Source organism: Anopheles cruzii, chromosome 2 (genome assembly GCF_943734635.1).
Source record: "Anopheles cruzii chromosome 2, idAnoCruzAS_RS32_06, whole genome shotgun sequence".
Lineage (NCBI taxonomy): Eukaryota > Metazoa > Arthropoda > Insecta > Diptera > Culicidae > Anopheles > Anopheles cruzii.
This window is the reverse complement of record NC_069144.1, coordinates 28339411-28359182: the sequence shown is the minus strand read 5'-3', so window position 1 is coordinate 28359182 and position 19772 is coordinate 28339411. Positions and strand designations below refer to the sequence as shown.

Sequence of the window (19772 nt, the reverse complement as noted above, 5' to 3'; positions counted from 1 at the left end):
AAAATGATATATATTTTTTATTGCTGTGCGAGCGCGATAACTTGCTTTGATAAATTATGCCCAAAGTAAACACAGGGGCTTAGATAGCATTACAATATAAATATAAAATCTGTGCCACCCTTTTCTTGGTGATAGTTTTGCTCGAAAATGTTTCTTACATCATTTTCAGCGTATCGATTGCGGCGATTAGTCGCTCGATTTCCACCTTCGACTGATCCAACTTTTCTTGGTTCGCTTTCCGAACATCTTCGGGTACCTTGCTGGTATAGTTTGATACGGACATTGCCTGCTGCAGCTTAGCCACCGTTTGCGTTAGTGTCTCCTGCTTTTTACCCATTTTTTCGATCTCTTTGTCCACCTCGATCAAACCCTTGAGCATCAGGTGTACCACACACTGGCCCGTGATGGTAAGAATCGCACACCCGGCAGGTGGCGTCATGCCGAAATGTACCGCCGAGTAAGCCATTGTTTCCAGTTCGCCACCGAACCGTTCCAGCGCGCTGCGTACGCCTTCATCCGCGCAAATGAAGTACGCATCAGTTTTCGTCTTGTTGGGGATATTGTAATCGCTACGAGCGGAGCGTATGTCTCGAGCCGTTTTCTGCACAAACTCGAATCCCTTTTCGATCGATTCATCCTTCCAGCAGCATTCATCTGGTTCTGGGTAAGGGGCGACACAAATACTCGCCACCGTTCGATGGTCACCTCTAGGCAGCCGCTGATAGAGTTCCTCTGTTATGAATGGCATAAAGGGCGATAGAAGTTTCAGGCCGAGATTGAGACACGTGTAGAGTGTGCGCCGTGCATTATTCTGAGAGCGTTCGTCGCCCGTCTGAAATACGCTTTTCAAGCACTCCAAATACACGTCGCACAAATCGTAGAGCCAGAAATTGTAGCACGCATTGGTCGCCATAGCGAACTCATACTTCTCGAAGCCTCGATTTGAAACCTCTATACACCCAGCTAACCGTGAAAGTATCCATCGATCAATATTGCCACCTTCTGCACCATTCTGCAAGGTAAAGACAACGTAAACAGAATATAAACAAAGGTCACAAATTGTGGTGGAAGATAAAGGCAAAGTTTTGCCTCGCTACTACTTACCAGCGTTGTAATGACATCGTACGTGTCCGTTCCGGAAAAATACATGAGGGCGAACTTGGTGGCGTTCCACAATTTGTTGCAAAAGAACCGATATCCTTGCACACGGTTGATGTCCAGATTGATATCACGAGCCTGCGTCATATAGGCGCAAAGCGCAAACCGAAGTGCATCCGTCCCACACTCCGGTATACCGTTCGGATAGTCCTGCTTCTGTCCCGCTTTCGCTTTTTCGACCTCGCGCGGGTCAAGATTTGAATCGAGCAGTTGCTCGTGCAGCCCTTCGAGCGAAATGCCCAATATAACGTCCATCGGGTCAATAACGTTACCGAGCGATTTGGACATCTTACGCCCGTGAGCGTCTCGAACCATCGGATGCAGAAACACCTCCCGGAACGGTAGCTTGCCGAGCAGCGTTTGACCGAAAAACACCATTCGGGCGACCCAGAAGAAAAGAATGTCGTGACCCGTTTCCAGCAGCGTAGTTGGGTAGAACAGTTTCAGATCGTCGGTGTTATCGGGCCACCCAAACACGGAGAACGGAAACAGACCGGAGCTGAACCACGTGTCCAGCACATCTTCATCCTGCTGCAGCGTAATGCATGATTTATCCAAATTCAGCGCCGAGGCCGCTTTGCTCAGGGCTTCCGCTTCAGAGCGTCCAACAAACCAACGGTTTTCGTCGCTCAAATCACTCGGTGCTTGAGAAGGATCCTTGAAAACCACTTGGTAGGCCGGAATCCGATGGCCCCACCAGAGCTGCCTAGAAACGCACCAATCGCGTATCTCGTCCATCCAGTGGTACCAAGTTTTTCGGTGCACCTCGGGTGTAATAATGAGTTCCCCGGAACGGACCGCTTCCGTCGCACTGGCCGCCATCTCACTGCAGCGTACGTACCATTGCGGTTTGATCAGCGGTTCCACAATGTCCTTCGATCGTGAGCAAACCGGCACGACCATCGGATTGTCCTTGGTGTCCCGATAGAGACCCCGCTCTTGGAGTGCCGTCAAAATCTCCTTTCGCGCATCAAACCGTTTCATGCCCGTAAACGGCCCATAGTCGCCAGTGATAACTCCGTCGTCGGTGAATATCGTCACGAACGGCAGGTTGTGCCTCTTGCCGACCTCGTAATCGTTAGGATCATGCGCCGGAGTAATTTTTACTGCACCCGTTCCGAACTCCCGCTCCACGAACTCGTCGCACACAATCGGAAGCTGACGGGCACAAAACGGATGCTGCACAAACTTTCCATGGAGATGCTTGTAGCGATCGTCGTTCGGATGTACCGCCACCGCCGTATCGCCGAGCATCGTTTCCACACGAGTAGTGGCCACCACAATCTCCTCCGTCTGACTACCGCACACCTTGTACGCGAAGGACACCAAAACTCCAAACTCGACCTTCTCGCTGTACCCAGGAATCGAAAGCTGTGTCCGACCGGCCAACTCCACCTTGTCCACCTCAATGTCGGAGATGGCCGACCGTAACGTACAAGACCAGTTCACTAGCCGGCTGCTGCGATAGATTAGACCCTGCTCGTGCATCCGAACGAACGCTTCCGTCACCGCCTTGCACAGTTTCGGGTCCATCGTAAAGCAGGCGCGGTCCCAGTCGAACGACGAGCCGAGCCTCTTTAACTGATGGTAGATCCGATCGCCCTTCTCGTTGCGCCACTGCCAGATCTTATCGATGAACTGTTCGCGTCCGAGGTCGTGACGCGTTTGCTGCTGTTCGCGCCACAGCTTTTTCTCTACCACCACCTGCGTGGCAATGCCGGCATGATCGCAACCCGGCACCCACAACGCCGTGCGCCCCTTCATCCGATGCCAACGGGTAATGCCGTCCTCGATTGCGTTCGTAAGCGCGTGGCCGAGATGTAAAGAACCGGTAACGTTCGGCGGAGGAATGACCATGACGAATTGGCCATTCGGATTATTTAACTTACGCTAGAACATCAGAATTACAATTGAATGACCGAGAATTGAACGCACATTTTGCAGTCCTTGACATGTACTTACCCCGTACTCTGGTTTAAAGAATCCTTCCTTCTCCCACCAGCTATACCACGCTGCCTCAACATACTGCGGGCTGTAGGCGTCCGGGAACGGGCCAGTTAAGTCTTTCTTTTCACCTTCCTTCGTGCTGCCTCCATACACGATCGCTTCTTTTGTTTCTTTTACTTTTTTCTGCAAAAGATAGAAGAAGTTCGTCACACATGGGAAACCGCCATAAGTTAACCCAAGAGGTCACTGATAAACCAAGTAACCTTTCGCGAAAAATATTCAAAGAATCATAGCTCTAGCGGTTTAGGTCCGCGGTAAACCAAGTTTAATATCTGGGGTAGGGTGCCTTTCACTTTACGGTCTTTGATATATCTGACCCGAATTGTATGCGCAACGGTGGCAGGCCTTGCATCATTCAATGATGCAATTGCAGACCCTAAACTTACCTCCGTTTTCGGTTTGGTAGCAGATTGCTGTTCTTGTTGCTGTTTTTTGTTTAACTTCTCCTGCAACTTTGCTAACTTCGCCGCCTTTTCTGCTTCCTTTTTTAGCTGCTTTTCAGTTTTCACCGGTTCTGCCTGGGAAAGATCATCCTTCACAGCAGCAGTCGGGTGAGACATGACGGCGTTTTAACGTTGAGAAGTGTTTCAAACTGTATTTCAAATGCTGTAGCGCACGAAAATTGGTTCTACACGAGCACGAATGAAAACTACTTTAGAATCTTTAAAATCACAATTCGTTGACGATTTGCTTTCGTAGCACGCGAAACCGCTTACGTCGAAGGAAAGTGCAACACGCGAACAGTTTACGATTTCTCCGTTTGACAGCAACGTATTGTCAACCGACGAACATCTTTATAGCAAGCACAGGATCTCTAAGGTAGAGACCCTATTTAAGAAATAAATTGATAATCACTTAAAATCGCACGCAGTTTGAATCATGTTCTTTGAACTATGCTTTTATTGAAACGAAGTCAAACGCGTTTGATTCAACAATTTTTTGTTTTTTAATGTATAGCTCACTTCTAACTTCTAACATAACAAGATTAACTTAAGATATATCTACTACACATGAAACAGAAACGATGAAGGGGTAATGAGGAGAACGGAGATTGGAATGGAGGTTCTAAAGGACAATTTCGTTCTCACAGACAAAGTTATAGATGATTTTCATGAAACCATACGGACGAACGCTCGATTCACTCCAAGGCCCGTACATCAAAGAACATAGTTGTTGCGGAAGCGAGGAATACTCCGAAGAAAGGAGATCATGTTCAAAGATGTCGCCCAGGAATCAATGTCTTTTATGTATACTTTTATGAAAATCATTATCCTAGTCCACAAACAATTTCTGTCATCATACCATCATACAGCATATACTAAAAATGCTACTTTAAATACTTTAAGTACTTTATTGTATTGTAGGTTGAAGAAGGTGAATATGATTTGGTTACTCTCTGCTATGCCTGCTAGCCTGCTAGCTAGCCAGTCGCTCTTCGTTTTAGAACATTGCACGATTCATTAAAAAATTCTTTACCGGTGGGAATGCGTTAGTGATGGTAAGACCCACACTGCGCAGTGCAACGGCGGGCATGAAATCCGTCGTGTAGAGTCGTTGCAAGCCGTGAGTTGTTAGCAGCATGGCAACATTGTGTTTCAACCGCTGCTGTTCGTACTTCGTGAGTTCGCTAACCGTGCTCAGGCCAAGTCCGGCATAGTTCGAGTCAGCCAGTACGTCGGTCAGCGCCTGAACATCGCCAAACCCTAGGTTGACCCCCTGACCAGCTAGTGGGTGAACACGATGAGCGGCATCGCCGATTAGGCAAACACCCTGCGCTACGTAGGTACTGGTGTGACCCAGGCCGAGGGGAAAGGCTGCACGTGAAGTTTTCACTTCCGTCTGTACCGTGAGAGCCGCTTCCATGCGTTGTCCCGTGCTGTGCTTGAGCAGAGAATGAACATTTGAAACCACTTGGTCTACGATGGTGTTCCTGGCTACCGGTTTGTTGAAAGCCGCATTAACTGCAGCCACGAAAGCACAGTCATCCAGTTGCAACAGCTTTTTCGCCTCAGTAATGCTGGTTGACCAAACAAGGGAACTCATCTCATCATTCAGCGGTAGCAGTGCGATTGGACCGGTGGGAAGAAATCGCTGCCAGGCGGTCACGTTGCCTCCGGGAGCAATGTCAGCCAGCTGAAGCGTTGACACGATGCCCATTTGGCCATAGGCAATCGTGAAATTGTGGACACCCATCTGCTTGCGAACCATTGAATTATAGCCGTCGGCGCCTACCAGCAGTTCACAGGTGAGCAGATCGCCATTTGTTAGCTGAACCGCACTTTTATCAGCACCGTCCCGAATCAAATCACATTTTGCGATTTTCGATGAGTAACGGACCGCAACGTTTGGCACCGTCGTCAGCTGGTTGTATATGCTCGCAAGAACTACGTCGTTCTCCACGATCCACGATAGGTTCTCGGCAAAATCGTTGTAGTTGAACGTTATCAACGCATCGGAGCAAGCATCCCATACTTGCATTTTCATAACTGGTTTGACACGAGTGTTTTTGATTTCCTCCCAAGCTCCGATTTTCTCCATTAATTGGTAGGCACCTTTGTTGATTGCTGATACGCGGTTGCTGTATCGGTCGGTGGAAGGTTTCTTGCATTCCGGCGCAGCTTCTAGCAACAAAATTTGCTTATCTTGTAGCCTGCTGTTTTTCGCAAGCGAGCAAGCGAGAGCAGCACCAACCATTCCTCCACCAACAATGATGATGTCGAAGTGCTGCGTATTTCGAACCGGCTCATTCGTGTACAGACAACAGCGCGTTGAACCGAACATTCGTCGTTGCACATTGTTTGACTCTCTGATTTTTGCTACGATTTGCAGCATCGACTTAGTTAACGCTCGATTCATGTTTCTTTTCGGCAAATCTCAATCACTTTACGATCCGGAACGACTACAAATTGAACTTATCCTGCGAAAGTTATTATTTGTTGTGTTATTCTTGCGTCTTCGTCCTGTTATGCTTTTCTTCCGTCATTGCACTGCACTATTATAGGAAGTGAATAGGATCTCTATGATAGGGATCCTATCGACGAGAGTCATGTAAAAGGTATCACACAATACGTGTTGCAGGTGTATTTTTCATGCGGCCAATTCTATTGGAGATGAGATCAAACACGTAACGTGCTATTACTCGCTTATTATTGAAGGATAACGGCCCCTCCCTGGTTCTATCAACTCTAAATAATCGATTTCAATACCTCTCTTTCTCTTTTTGGTATTTTTTTTCGATCTTTCGATATGTACATCCGAGCAGAACAACCGTTGCCGATGGAAACTAAGCTCTTCGAGATGGCAAGTTACTAGTTTATTGCTAGTCTGAATACTCAAAGAATCTCTATTCTTGTTTTTGTGTTTTCTTTCAGCCTCTTTGCATGTTTCTCTATAGTTTTCCCGCCCAGAACGTACGTGCCTAAACTTGCTATAAAAAAGAAGAACATTGATGTTTATATTTTGACATTTCAGTCGCTTGTTTGGTAAGTTTTCCTAGTTCATGGTGCAGCGATTTGCCGCTAAAATAGTGGTTTGCCCTCAGAGGCGATGGAAGAATCCGATATCTACGGTGACTTGAACGAATCCGGTGCGGAAACCGAGAAGGTTAGTTTCCGGTTGTTTTAATGACTCTCCGTTCCTCCGTTCATTACTTACGCGTTTCATCCCTTTATAGAACGGCCGGGAAGTCGATAGCCTTTCGTGTGAAATAGGCGAACTGGAGCAACCCAACAGTGATTCGGCCTCAGAAGCGATGGATGATTTCGATATCTACGGAGACTTGGACAAGTGCGACGCGGAAGCCGAGAAGGTTACTTTTCTGCCCTCTTATTGATTCTCTATCCGTCCATTACTTACGTCTTCTATCCATTTATAGCAAAGCCGGGAGGTGCAAAGCCTTTTGGGCCGAATAGCCGAATTAGAGCAACAAGTTCAAAAGAAAGAGCAGCAAAAATGTGAAGTATTGAACAAGAACAGTGTTTTATTGGAAAATATATCTTCACTGCTGCTAACGGCCAAAGCGGAATTGAAACGTAAAGATACTATCATCGCTGACCTTCGAAAACAATGCGATAATGCTATCTTTAGGCGGGGAAGCCACAGCACTAGGGAACATAGCTCCAATCGAGCTAGTAACACCCACAACCGCGGAACACAGACGGTTTCCGTACACTCACAAAACGCTGGCGTTCAAGTTGAACTAGCTATGGAAGATGATTACCAGGAGCGGAAGAGAAAATGTGTCCGTGGTCATGAAGAAGTAGAGAACAGGCGTGATCGCGAACGTAACCGTGAACAAGATCGACGCTGTGAAAAATATCGCGAACGCGACCGTGAGAAGGATCGAGGGAGAGACCGAGACAGGATTCGCGATACAGAACGAGAACGGGACCGTGAAAATGCTCGTGACAGACACAGTGACAAATATCGCGTACGGGACAGTGAAAAAGAGCGGGATCGCGAAAAGTATGCTTGGGGTCGCGATCAAGGAGGAAGATCCCGTGACAGGCATCGGGATCGTGATGACTTCTCAATGCAAAGTGGGAGTGCTCGAGACCAGCGAAGTAGCGAACGCGACCATCAAAGGGAGGGGAAGTATCGCGACCGAAATAGCCTAGTATTTGGTAATTCCGCCAGTACGCATTCAACGAGGGAGGATATCAAAGTGTTTGCCGGTGAAAAACGTGCGCTGGAAAGTAACAGTAAGGAAAGTATAACACATGGAAAACAGCGACGGAAGGAAAAGTCATCGACATTACTTGTCCAAAATGAGATGCACAAGACTAGCAGCCATAGAGGTATTTTAACGAATTTGGAAGATGTACACGTGAAAAAAGAACGAGATACATCATACGATGAATCCGATGCGAAGGCACATAAAATAACAAAGAGAAACAAGGAAGTTTCTCGAACGAATGACGCACATACAAGTTGTATTAATTCCAATACAACGCCGGCAGTTCCATACATTGGTACGGATGTGGAAGATTGCTCCTCAGATTTGCCAAAATTTGATCAGCAAAAGGTCTCTAGCGATAGCACACGCTTTAAAACTGACCTTGGGAATACAACGGAATATTCACACGGTACAGCAAATCAGAACGATCTTAATGAGACTACAACTGCGAACTTAGATATGCTTCCTACATCGCCATTCGCTAAACAGAGTAGCGAAGACGCCGTAAGCGATTCAAAGTTGGTACGGGAAGAAGCACCGAATGAAGTGGAAGTTTCTCGAGCAGAAGTCACGGATACAAATCGTAATGATTCCATGATTACCAATGTAGAACATGGCTCCTCGGATGTACAAGCCTCAGCACATCCAAAACAAAAGGCCTTAGGCGATAGCACATCCTTTTCAGATGACCCTGGGCCAACAGAATGCTTAAAACAAACAACAAGTATGAACGACGTAGTTCAGGCAAGTGCAGTGCAATTGGAGTTACATGCTACATCGCTAATTGTTGACACTCCCGCTGAAGAAAATCCAGAACCGATAAGTAAAAGTGTAGAAAGATCCAACTCAGAAACAAGTTCAAAAAACTTGGAAGCCGTCGCGGTTGCTAAGCGCACGAGGCGAAAATGTGCGAATCCACCACAAAAAGATAAAGATGCAGTTTTTCAGGAGCAAGAATCATCTCCCGTTGCATATAATACAGCAATCGCGACCAACCGACACACTACCACTGAAAGCCGTATGGAACAGCCGTTAAATTCCGACAAAGTTAACCAAAACGGTATAATGAAGCAAACTGCTAAGAACTTAAACCGTCAAGACAGTGAGGGTTCAATACAAAAAGCTGCCGATGCTGTTGATGCAATAGCAGGAACTAAGAATATTGATGTTACTGATAATCGGACACTTAACTGTGAGCCTGAAAGTCGAAGGCGCTTAAAGAGCTCGTCAAAAGCCGAATGCTCGGTTACACCAAAAAGAGTATCTGAGAGGAAAAGATCAGAGCGGAAAAATCGAACGTTGGATAGTGACAACAATTGGGACGAAGAACCGCTCTTGCCATCGCCTGGTAAATGTTTGGCCAAACCAGTGAACCTTAGGATCGCCCAACTAAAGAAGGAAGCTGCATCTTTCATAAGGTCCGTAGAGAAATGTAAGGTTTCTCGTTTGGAAGGAGAAGCCTGTTCAAACATAAAAAAACATGTACGAAAATCTCCATTGAGTGGTGCCATGACGAACGTTGACAGTACGGTAGTAATTCCAATCAAGGACCCGCCGGAAATAGGTGTGATTGATGAGGAAAATAAAAGTCGACCGCAGTTCAAAACTGACGATGAAAATGTGAGTACGGTGAATCCTAAAGAATCCTCGGAACCTCGTTCAAATGGAGAGAATATTGGAGATGTTATGAAGGGTTGTGCAGTAGACGACGGAACTGTGAAACCAGCCAGCGGTACCGTTTGCAATGAGTTACACACAGAATCAGAATCGGTGGCACCATCGATCGGAAACTCAGCAGTTGAAGATCAATCATCCGTGATGCAGATTCCCGAACCTACAATAGAAAGCAGCAATATTGCTCCCGTTGAGTCAGAAAGTTTGGTTGGACCATCGAGTAACAGCAACCCAACGTTAACACCATTGCAATCCTACTTTATGAGCTTTAGCAAAGAATATGAATCGTACGACACCGATGAAGTACCAAACTCAACGAGCTTGGTGCCTTCGGCGAGTGTTATTGAAGAAAACAAAAAAGAGGAATTGTTCAAAGCTACCCGCACTGATCTAAGTCTTACAGACTCAGTTCCTTATTACATCGCGAAAAACTCAAATGCCGTTTTTACGAACCTTAAAAGCGGTTTATCACAGAAGGAACCTCAGAATCAAAGCACGGTTACCAACTCAAGCCGTTCGAAGGATGAATCACGGTCAACAAAATCGATCGATACTCTAGAGGCAATAAAATCTCTGTCACCAAGCAGCAATAGTAGCACGGACGCTCCCAAAAACAATAGAAAACGTAGAATCTCGTTGGATGCTAGTTCGGCTTTGGGCAAACGACCCAAGACCGACAATAACTCAGCAGATTCGCAACTGAGCACGACGACGCTTTCTTCGACATACTTTTCATCCATTTCCTTGCCGATCGTTTCAGCGCTCGATTACGATCAAGCTTCCGCTACCAAGCGTCGATCCTCGACGAACCTGAATTCCCCCATAAGACCGACACCGATGGTGGTGTTGCATTCGCCCGCGAAGTCTTTAGGAACACCGCTCAAACATACACCGATGTCGGAATCAGATTTCGATGCCAACTCGTCGATTCAGCTCATTATGGATTCTTTGTTGCAAACCCCAATCAAATCAGAAGCTATCGACGGTGAGGCTGACCAGGGTTCGTCAATAATGGACACTTCTTTTCCGCAAACAGTAGACAAACTGTGCTTTGACGAATCGCTAAACCTCAGTGGCTTTGAAAATGAATCTGCAAACGCTGTGAAATTGGAACCGTGCGAAGAAAACACATCTCCGAGTCCGTCGGATGCGGGTCATCAGAACGAGAAAGGTGATTCTCTCAAGTGTGACAAACAGCAAAAAAGGGAATTGAAAATCGTACGTAAAAAGAAAGTCTTAAATACTGGCGACGCGCATTGTAGGACTTTGGCACCGAGTTCCCCCAGCGGCGAGAAAAATGAGCTTAGTGATCATAATTACATGAACGACGCTAAGACGACTGATGGAAAATCAAACGGCGTTGCGGCTGATCAGCCCAACCGCAAGCGTGTGCCGCCTGCAGAAGGTAAGACGGCCGATGTCTGCGATCAGCCAGCGCAAGATCAGTCTCCGGCACACGTTGGTAGGACAAGTTCTTGCAAAGAAAATGAAACTGTCGACCAACCGGATGAACAACAGAATCAATGGGTGAAGAAAGAGTCGATCCTGCGAACGCACGGCCAGTACCATACGCCGGAAGGACCTGTAAACTTCGTACGCGAAATGCGCGTTGTTAAGGAAAGTCCCACCTACATGCGAGTGTACATAACGAGACGCAAAGTTTAGCAATTCCCTCGGCGGGATCGTGCTTTTTATTAATGATTTAACTAAGAATGCAAATAAATACGAGTATCAGCACATTGTCTTTAATTCAACCTTTTCTCCAGAGTTCACCACGTAAGCCTTGTTACGTGATCGGTTTTCTTTTTTGATGTTTTAATAAAACCAAGAAACTGTAGCTCTGCGACGGCACGAGTAAAGCGGGCTCTATGCAATTGAAGGAAAAAGAATGTGAGTTATCACAGTTACGATATCAGAAGCACTCGTACGTGCTGCTCCAATATTTGCTTCGATACTTACTGTATTTTGGGGTCTACCTGCTGCTCCTCTTCGGTGTTGGCTTCATCAACGACGGTACGGAAAGCTTGCAACCAATCGAACAGGTTAATCATTCGTCCACACTCCAGGTGCAGCTTGTAGGCGACCGAGAGATCCGGCAATGACGGCACAATACTTGCAGAGTCCTCTAGGGCACAACAATCGCACTGCGTGTAGTACTGCGGGTTATTGAGAGCGGTGTGCACGGCACCTCTTGGCGCACCGATAATGTGCCTACGGAGCGCGGTAGTATCGGTGAACAGGAAAAGCTCGATCAATGGCATAGACTGGCTGAACGGGGGACGCAAGAAGCGCTGGAAAATTTTCGCCCCAAGGTAATCCATCAGACGGCCCATGGTTCGCGTAACGCCCGATTCTTGCTTGTTGTGGCGTGCGGCAGTGAGCAGTTTTTCGCGTAACTCTTGCCTTCCCATGCCAGGTGAAAGCAGCTGCTTCTGATCGTTGCCCTGTTCACCGGGAAGCAGATCATAGGTAGCAGCAACAAGTTCATCCGCCAGCACTGCCAACCCATTGGCCAGCTCCTCGAGGGGTGCTACATCGTAAAGGAGGCAACCTTCCGTGCTGAGTTGATCGTTGCGGGTCACATAATTCAGGACAACGTCCAGCACCGCTTTGATCTTCTGCAACATTTCTTCCTTAGATAGGAACGAAAGCAGCTGAAGGCACTCTTTGAACTCGGGCAGAGCAGTAATATCGGAGGACACCGCGCAGCAGTAGAGATCCCGCAGCTGCTTACCCAGCGGTGCTTTTGGAAGATCACCCACGAGGGATCGCAGGATTTCGAGAGCACAGTGAAAAGTGAACCAATAGTTGTGCACCCGTACCAACATCGCTGGAAGCACAGTTCTCAAGTGTCGGTCATCGTTGAAAAAGTTGATAACCGCCTGTGGGTCTTGCAGAGATTCTACAAATGGCCTAACGGATGGCAGTTGACGAATTTCTTCCAATTCGCTTGCGCTTAGTTGATCGATCATTGCGGTAAGATCATCTTCGTCCCTGACGACGGTACACAAGGCGTGAATCGGTCGCTGAAAGTAGTGCTCGAGGTAAGCATACTTGAAGCCTTGCACAAAACCGTTGACGGAAAAATCGTAGAACAGAAAGATGTCCAACAGCAGTTTAAAAGATTTTCCAGACAGGTGGAACGGACAGTACGGCGTCAGTAGCACATGGTCCAGCAGTATGTTCAGGTTGGTTATCGACGGTTCCGATTGAAAGGTGCTCAGCTTTATCTTACTCATTACGTGGTACGGCAACACATTATGGATTGTAGTTATTGCCGTGGCGACCCCGAAGATGAGCACCAACGGTAGATTGTGGCCGCAGGAACTGTGGCAAAGATACGTGTCGTTAGTACAATTATCATCGCCGTATTTAGTCTCGGTTACTTACTTTAATATCAGTATCAGATCTTGCAAAACTTTTGGATTGAATAGCTCAAAATCCGGCAGGATGATGGTAAGATTGGGCTTCCTCTCCCTTTGGTGTTGCTTTTCCAAGTACCACGCTTTCAGAACGGACAAGTTGAGTTGGTTTTTGCGCAGCAATTTCTCTTCGGGGCAATCGCTTGTTTGGTCCTCTATGAATCCCTCAACAATGGTTTCGATTGCGTGCTTGATGGTGGAACCATCTCGCGATTGAAGTATGACAACATTGGAGAATGTGTTGTTCCGTATATTATCCGCAAGCTTTTCGAACTGCGACAAGTGGTCTATTTGGTTGATACCAGTCAAAAGAGCTGCGGTGGGAAGGGCGCCATCGTAATCCTGCGCAAAGTAACAATTTTCGACGAACGCTAGTAGATCATCCAGGATTTTGCCGTAACTGCCGCACTGCAGCTGTTCAATCATAGCCTGCAAACGGTCCCAATCCTTACGGTAGCCCTGAAACCAAAGTTGTTTGGTAACTTCATTCTCCAGAAAACTTTGGCACGGTTTCGCCTTTTTACGTCCCTTCGCGCGAGTGGCACCGTTTTTGAACACGAAAACACCCTGAAATTAACCAAGTGCTGCAATTAGTTCACCCAAAATCGATGCACTGAAGGAATTTAAGCGTACCTTCGAAACCGAATTTGTTAAATCCATCGTCAAGAGCTGAAAACAAATGAAAATGAGCGCGCAAAATCAAACGGCGTCAGATAGCGTTAAATTGTCAAAGCCGGCGAACTGTCAGACTTCTTTACGACCGTGCTCCACTTTGTTTACAAATTAAAGGGGTTTCAGATGTTCAGTTTGTGTCTTTTTCCTACTGTTCCAAATGCTCAGAATATTAACAATGTGCATTAATAAATAATCTTTTTTCGCCCACAATGTTTTAAGCACATAACATTACCACGTAAAACAAAGAAATACCATAAAAAAGTGTACGAGACTGCCAATGACAGCTCTAGTGACAATCCGTGAATTGCGTGAATGTTGGTGAGAGCTGTTGTTGAGCGAAACAAGCGGTCGCGAGAGTAAAAAATTGGCGAACGTCGGCCAAACGTTCGAAATCGAACCGCGAGGACGAAGTACTTCGAGTGACCCTTTCCGCGGGCATTGTTGCTGGATTGTTTGTTTCTGATCGACCCATTCTAATCGTTCACGAAAGTGCCAGCAAAATCAAACGCTCACGATGATGCTAGCCAACACCGTGCGCAATCTTTCGCGCCGATCCTTTTCGACCTCCAAGGTACTTGCAGCCCAGCAGCTGACCGTCCGCGATGCCCTCAACGCCGCGCTCGACGAGGAAATGGAACGCGACGAGAAGGTGTTCCTGCTGGGGGAAGAGGTGGCACAGTATGACGGGGCATACAAGGTAAGGGAACTAGTTCCGACCGGTTGCTCGTTTGGTTCTTTTGCCCTGGCCTTCGCGGGCTTGAAAGGTCCGATTACGTAAACATAGCAATCCAATTCACACCGCACTAGACAGGAGAGGACAAGAAAAACACCGGACTCGACGGTTTTCCGTCGATTGTCCGTCGCGTTGAAAATCTATTATTATGTACCTAGAACGGAAGTAAGCATCGGGAAAGGCAAGCGTATCTCGGTGAAGGTTATCTAATCGCCCGAAAGGACGTATTGCCGTCGCTGGCGTGCGTATGTTGGAGCGGCACACATACACTTATGCTATACGTCGTCATTTGGCGGACGTATTGGCGTGATGTTTACCACTGTTTGTTTACGGTCGGCTTTTTCGCGATCAGGTTTCCCGTGGGTTGTGGAAGAAGTACGGAGATAAGCGCGTGATCGACACACCGATCACGGAAATGGGCTTCGCCGGTATTGCTGTCGGTGCGGCGATGGCCGGTCTACGACCAGTGTGCGAGTTTATGACATTCAACTTTTCAATGCAGGCCATTGATCAGGTAAGATCAGGGAATCCCGGGGAAGCATTTCATCTTCATCGTGCTGTTCGATTTCAGGTCATCAACTCCGCTGCGAAAACATTCTACATGTCAGCCGGTACTGTGAACGTACCGATCGTGTTCCGCGGACCGAACGGCGCGGCCGCCGGTGTTGCCGCACAGCACTCGCAATGCTTCGGTGCTTGGTACTCGCACTGCCCCGGACTGAAAGTTGTATCGCCATACGATAGCGAGGATGCAAAGGGTAAGACCAATTTCCTGATTAATGAGCGATACGCGATGGTTCATCTGGTCCCTTTTCTTACCGGTAGGTCTTCTGAAGGCAGCTATTCGTGACCCCGATCCGGTAGTTGTACTAGAGAACGAAATGGTATACGGTGTAAGCTATCCAGTTTCGGATCAGGTGCTGGACAAAAACTTCATTCTGCCAATCGGGAAGGCGAAGATTATGCGCCCGGGAAAACACGTTACCCTAGTGGCCCACTCGAAATCGGTTGAAACTGCCATGCAAGCGGCGAATGAATTGGCCGGTAAAGGCATCGAGGCCGAGGTCATCAACCTACGATCACTGCGTCCCCTCGATTCGGAGACCATCTTCAAGTCGGTGCAAAAGACTCACCACCTAGTGACGGTGGAGCAGGGATGGCCGCAAAGCGGTATGTGATCCATTTAGCGGTTGTTGATGGTTGTATTTCTTCTAAACCAAACTGTATGATCCTCTTTCGCAGGCATTGGATCGGAAATTTGTGCACGAATTATGGAACACGAAACGTTCTTCCATTTAGATGCCCCTGTTTGGCGTGTAACTGGTAGGTGTAGTTTTCCAATCGCTTATTTGCCGCCAAATTTCTGTTCTAAATTTTGTAAAATCTTTGTAACATCTTCTACAAACAGGTGTTGATGTGCCAATGCCGTATGCCAAGACGCTTGAAGCTGCTGCCCTGCCACAAGTACCTGATGTAGTGAGTGCCGTCAATAAGGTGCTAGGTGTGAAGTAAAGTAAATCTCAGCCACTCCATCCGGAACATCACCGACCCTCCTTTACGACCCAGTCGAGCATACCAAGTAGCGAAGGTTCATTGTAAAGTAGATGCACAATGTTTGGTGTCGCAATTGAGTTGTAAGCAAAAATGCAAGGCAGAAATTGGTCAAATTGTATAGCAGACTGTATGGACTTAAAGTCCCGTTTTATCTCCTTCATTCGGCGTAGCGTTAACGCATATAAAGCTAATTGGGAGCCTTCCTTCCTGAACAAGTACCATCACAAAAAATGTAATCGAGCGATCAGCAAACTTAATCTGCATGATGTGCACTAGCGAAAGGAGAAGTGACCACGAATTCGCGAACCTACTGCTAATTTATTAATCTTTGGTGTAGTTTATTTCTTTTATCTTTTCGACCACCCGTCAACGCATCGAACGGCCTGAACGTAACTGAACATATTACCACAACTTCTAAACTTAACTGCCCATTACAAAATCTCTTACCCATTGCCATCAGCGATCGCTAAATCTCGCCGTGTATTAAAAAACCGTTCATGTCAACAACAGTGAAAAAGTCAGCCAGCGAACCACCATTACGCATTAAGGTAACGAATACCAAGAATCAATCGCGTCAGTTCTACGTACACAAATTTGTATATAAACTAGCCACGAAGCCATGAAATACAAGACAGTTACGCCAAGACACGACGGTGACCGAATGGTGAAAGCATTAGAACAGCAATGAAATCTGCCTTTCGTAAGTAAGAAGTGAAGCTGGGTCAAATAAATTTAGTTGAAAAATACTTCTCTCAGGGACTCATCTATGGTTTTGGTTTTATTATTGTAATGCACAGCTTTATAAAAAAAAGGCTGTTCTTCATCAACTGACGTTCGTCGGACACGCAGGTCTAGTTTTGGAAAGTGAAGTCACAAGGTAAACTGCCAATAAACACAGTTAATTATTACAAGAGAAACAAATTGGTCTGCTTGGCTGAACCGTTCTCGCTTAAGATTGCATAATTATGTGATTTCCTTACTTTGGTTCCTTTGCAAACTCAGCCACATGTGTTTGCCTATACACGAAGACTAGGCAGGAGAGGGTTTGAAGACACGTGAAGAACAAAAAAAGATTTGTTTCAATTCTTTGTTACAGACTCACTCCATAGTTAGGCCGCTCTCCAAACTTTTATACTTGGCCTCACATTTGGAGAACAGTCTTAAACAAATAAACTTTTCAAACATCCTTCAAATGCCTCCGAACAGTGTCCGCCGATATGTTTGCCGCGGCGCTTTCTATTACGCAACCTTCTGTCGCTGCGTTTGGCTATGAAATGTTTTATGTAGTTTTTTTATGACTTCTGTGTGTCTATGTTTCGTAAGCCGGAACATACATCTCAGAATGTCCCCACGTTCGGTAAGAAGCTTTGTGCCGGGGGTGGTGGGTTTAATCTCGGATGTGAACGTAAACTCAAGGTCCCGGACAGACCGCCGCGGTGTCTGTGAATATTTATGTCGTTTTAATTGAAAATTTTATGCGCCATTGCCATGATGTCTCAGATTTTTGTACAACGAAAATCTGGCCACACTAATATTCTCAGCAAAAGCTCAGCTGAAGCGACAACGTTCGCATAAAGTCTCAAAAGAAGTTAACACAAGTTTAAAAAATTTCAAACTTCAGTACGGAAAACCATGAAAACTATGCTTGGATGGCGGGAATGCATTAATAACACAATAATTGCGGTATCTCTTTAGTAGAGTTTCTGAATGGTCATGTCTTGGCCTTGAATAGCGAATTCTTTTATAAACATAGGCATGTGGCTTGCGCGGCATGTTTCAGAGAATGATGGAGAATCACCGACAATCTTATCACCGCTACTTCTACTACTACTACTAGTATCGGCTTGTCTGCTACCATGAACGTTGACAATATCAACGGTTTCGCCACTCTGTTCGTGTCGGGTGTCCGAAGACTGATTGAGCTTTTTCAGCACATTTTTTGCTTAGTTTTCACAAAAACGCAACAAACTTGCCGACATACGAAGCTTTAGTGTGACTGTTATTGACCGTGCGGCATGGGCAATAGGTTTTTTTTTGAAGCCATCAAGGCGTAACGATAGATCTTTTATAGATTTTCCTTAAGCTTCCCTTACGTACTCCCCCGAGATTGTTGTGCTCTTTGTTCCTCCGGTGCGCCAATAGACGGGGCATGATTTGCTCAACCATGCGTTCACATCGTCAAAATTTTAGGCCCTCTTAGTGTCCTTCACCGTTCCGATACAGGGAGTAGCATTAAACCTGTATCCTGGTTGGAGTTGTGATGCTTTGTGGCTTTAATGTTTGCTGGTCTTCTAACTCGATTCATTGTTGTGTATAGAATTTTGCTTGGCTAAATACAATAACAATGTAATGTAGAGAAAAGAAAAAAAAACGATAAAAAGAAATTTAAAAAATTAGTAGTATTGAACCGTAACTTTAATCGGCCATAGTTATTGTTTGGTATTGGCACAACAAACATAACTAAATAGCGTTCGCTTATATCTTTGCTCGGTTAATTTCATATACTACCAGTGACAGATTATGCAAAAGGTATTAGAACGCTTAGATTTTGTGCACTTTCATATCGTCATTAGCCATAAGTAAATGTTTAGGGGGAAAGTAACAGTATACTAGGTGTATGCATGAAAAATCGGGATTTGTTATCACACAAAAAACGTTTATAAAATTTTTATGCAAATTTCTATTTTATTCAAAGTATGTGCCATCGCTAGCTATACATTTCTCCTATCTCTCTGCTAAATCGTGGATTCCCAGGCGAAAGAATTCTTCTTTTTTTTAAGTAAACTAATTAGTCATCCAATTTCGACTTCCTCGTGGAAAAACGAAGGGCTGCTCAGCCAATACGTGTCCTATCGAGGAAAATGAATGATATTCGGAAAGAACCAAGTCTGGTGAATAACGCGGGGAGGGATAGCAGCTCCCATCCAAGTGATTTGATAGTATCCTGAAACAGTTTTGTTTGTTGGGCGCCTGGTGCTTGATTCTACGGGCCACCAGGCGCCCCCACTAGAATTGCATTTTGGTCGTTTTTCGATCAATGCATGGTTCAAATTGATCATTTGTTATCAGTAGTGATCGGAATTAACGTTTGCATCAGATTTTAGGAGCTTGTGAAACACCACAACTTTCTGTCCCATCAGAAAGTCCGTTTTTTGGAGTCCTTCGACGCTTTTTTTTGTTAAGTCAAAATCGCCATTTTGAAACTTTTTAAACCACTCAAAGCACTGCGATCTTCCAAACACAAGTCCCGACAAGCATTTGGTGCGGTTCCGAAGTAGTTTTCTTCAACAGGGGCAGAAAAATTATAATCCCCGCAAACCGTCATTTTCAGGCACAAAAGTTGACATAGTTTAACCCTTTCACTGATGGGTTGCAAACCGAAATAATTTTTTTTTCGACCTGAAATCATTTACCTGATGTCAACACAAGGTAATGATGAAAGAACAGCAAAACTGGGAAGTCCCAATCGGCAGGTACAGCCATCTTTTTAAGTTCCCGATTTTTCATGCATACACCTAGTACAATTGATTGACCACCTGCATCTCGACCAATCTCGTGTTGCGAAAACGCAGGACACAATTTCGAATTTCTATTGATGCAACAAGTTTCTGCTATAAATACGGCCCGGTCCTTTCTTCTAAGATTAAAAACAAACCAAGTTTGTGCTTGATTTAGTTTTGTTTCACAATTTTTATCAGTTCCCCTGTCAGAGCAATGTCACTTGATTCCACATTACTAACATGAATACAACAAATTGTTTTATTTGTAACATAGTTTGTGCCCTTTATGCTGAGAAAAATTGCCATACCTAGGTGCTTTTACTCCTTTCGCATGGTGCTTTTTAGGCCACGTTGCGACTTAACGTATGGATAAA

At 45.8% G+C, this 19772-nt stretch overlaps 5 protein-coding genes across 6 annotated transcripts; 2 read left to right on the top strand and 3 right to left on the bottom strand.

Annotated features, from left to right (window-relative positions):
• Positions 1–33: 33 nt before the first annotated feature.
• On the bottom strand, positions 34–3796 carry LOC128277508 (valine--tRNA ligase). Of its 2 annotated transcripts, none has more exons than XM_053015977.1 (4): positions 3552–3796; positions 3121–3288; positions 1098–3048; positions 34–1002 (listed from the first exon to the last, which is right to left on the bottom strand). In XM_053015977.1, exons 1-4 carry the CDS (start codon positions 3723–3725, stop codon positions 155–157), a joined length of 3141 nt encoding a protein of 1046 aa, XP_052871937.1. In that variant the 5' UTR covers positions 3726–3796; the 3' UTR covers positions 34–154. The 2 variants fall into 2 exon arrangements, with proteins under 2 accessions (XP_052871937.1, XP_052871936.1); XM_053015976.1 differs by having other exon boundaries at positions 34–1012; positions 1105–3048.
• A 738-nt stretch (positions 3797–4534) lies between these two features.
• On the bottom strand, positions 4535–6128 carry LOC128278320 (ubiquinone biosynthesis monooxygenase COQ6, mitochondrial). The gene has a single exon (XM_053017026.1). The coding sequence runs from the start codon at positions 6019–6021 to the stop codon at positions 4606–4608; it is 1416 nt and encodes a 471-aa protein (XP_052872986.1). The 5' UTR covers positions 6022–6128; the 3' UTR covers positions 4535–4605.
• A 735-nt stretch (positions 6129–6863) lies between these two features.
• LOC128278802 (TRAF3-interacting protein 1-like) lies at positions 6864–11275 on the top strand. Its single transcript, XM_053017530.1, has 3 exons — positions 6864–6973; positions 7040–7629; positions 9367–11275. The coding sequence occupies exons 1-3, from the start codon at positions 6917–6919 to the stop codon at positions 11177–11179; spliced, it is 2460 nt and encodes an 819-aa protein (XP_052873490.1). The 5' UTR covers positions 6864–6916; the 3' UTR covers positions 11180–11275.
• Positions 11241–13596, bottom strand: LOC128267228 (origin recognition complex subunit 3). Its single transcript, XM_053004027.1, has 4 exons — positions 13570–13596; positions 12905–13503; positions 11474–12841; positions 11241–11380 (listed from the first exon to the last, which is right to left on the bottom strand). The coding sequence occupies exons 1-4, from the start codon at positions 13594–13596 to the stop codon at positions 11284–11286; spliced, it is 2091 nt and encodes a 696-aa protein (XP_052859987.1). The 3' UTR covers positions 11241–11283.
• Positions 13597–13957: 361 nt separating this feature from the next.
• On the top strand, positions 13958–16544 carry LOC128268995 (pyruvate dehydrogenase E1 component subunit beta, mitochondrial). Its single transcript, XM_053006319.1, has 6 exons — positions 13958–14308; positions 14697–14858; positions 14916–15102; positions 15170–15514; positions 15587–15667; positions 15753–16544. The coding sequence occupies exons 1-6, from the start codon at positions 14126–14128 to the stop codon at positions 15854–15856; spliced, it is 1062 nt and encodes a 353-aa protein (XP_052862279.1). The 5' UTR covers positions 13958–14125; the 3' UTR covers positions 15857–16544.
• The last annotated feature ends 3228 nt before the right edge of the window (positions 16545–19772 follow it).

Bases quoted from the DNA above. Each gene is read 5' to 3' on its own strand.
- LOC128277508 (XM_053015976.1), bottom strand. From the start codon at position 3,725: ATGTCTCACCCGACTGCTGCTGTGAAGGATGATCTTTCCCAGGCAGAA. The intron at 3,289-3,551 runs GTAAGTTTAGGG...TATCTTTTGCAG, and splicing joins CTACCAAACCGAAAACGGAG to AAAAAAGTAAAAGAAACAAA. The intron at 3,049-3,120 runs GTAAGTACATGT...CTGATGTTCTAG, and splicing joins TCTTTAAACCAGAGTACGGG to CGTAAGTTAAATAATCCGAA.
- LOC128278320 (XM_053017026.1), bottom strand. From the start codon at position 6,021: ATGAATCGAGCGTTAACTAAGTCGATGCTGCAAATCGTAGCAAAAATC.
- LOC128268995 (XM_053006319.1), top strand. From the start codon at position 14,126: ATGATGCTAGCCAACACCGTGCGCAATCTTTCGCGCCGATCCTTTTCG. The intron at 14,309-14,696 runs GTAAGGGAACTA...TTTCGCGATCAG, and splicing joins AGTATGACGGGGCATACAAG to GTTTCCCGTGGGTTGTGGAA. The intron at 15,103-15,169 runs GTAAGACCAATT...TCTTACCGGTAG, and splicing joins CGATAGCGAGGATGCAAAGG to GTCTTCTGAAGGCAGCTATT.
- LOC128278802 (XM_053017530.1), top strand. From the start codon at position 6,917: ATGGATGATTTCGATATCTACGGAGACTTGGACAAGTGCGACGCGGAA. The intron at 6,974-7,039 runs GTTACTTTTCTG...ATCCATTTATAG, and splicing joins GCGACGCGGAAGCCGAGAAG to CAAAGCCGGGAGGTGCAAAG. The intron at 7,630-9,366 runs GTATGCTTGGGG...GAACGTTGACAG, and splicing joins AAAGAGCGGGATCGCGAAAA to TACGGTAGTAATTCCAATCA.
- LOC128267228 (XM_053004027.1), bottom strand. From the start codon at position 13,596: ATGGATTTAACAAATTCGGTTTCGAAG. The intron at 13,504-13,569 runs GTACGCTTAAAT...GGTTAATTTCAG, and splicing joins TAACAAATTCGGTTTCGAAG to GGTGTTTTCGTGTTCAAAAA. The intron at 11,381-11,473 runs GTAAGTATCGAA...TCAATTGCATAG, and splicing joins CAGGTAGACCCCAAAATACA to AGCCCGCTTTACTCGTGCCG.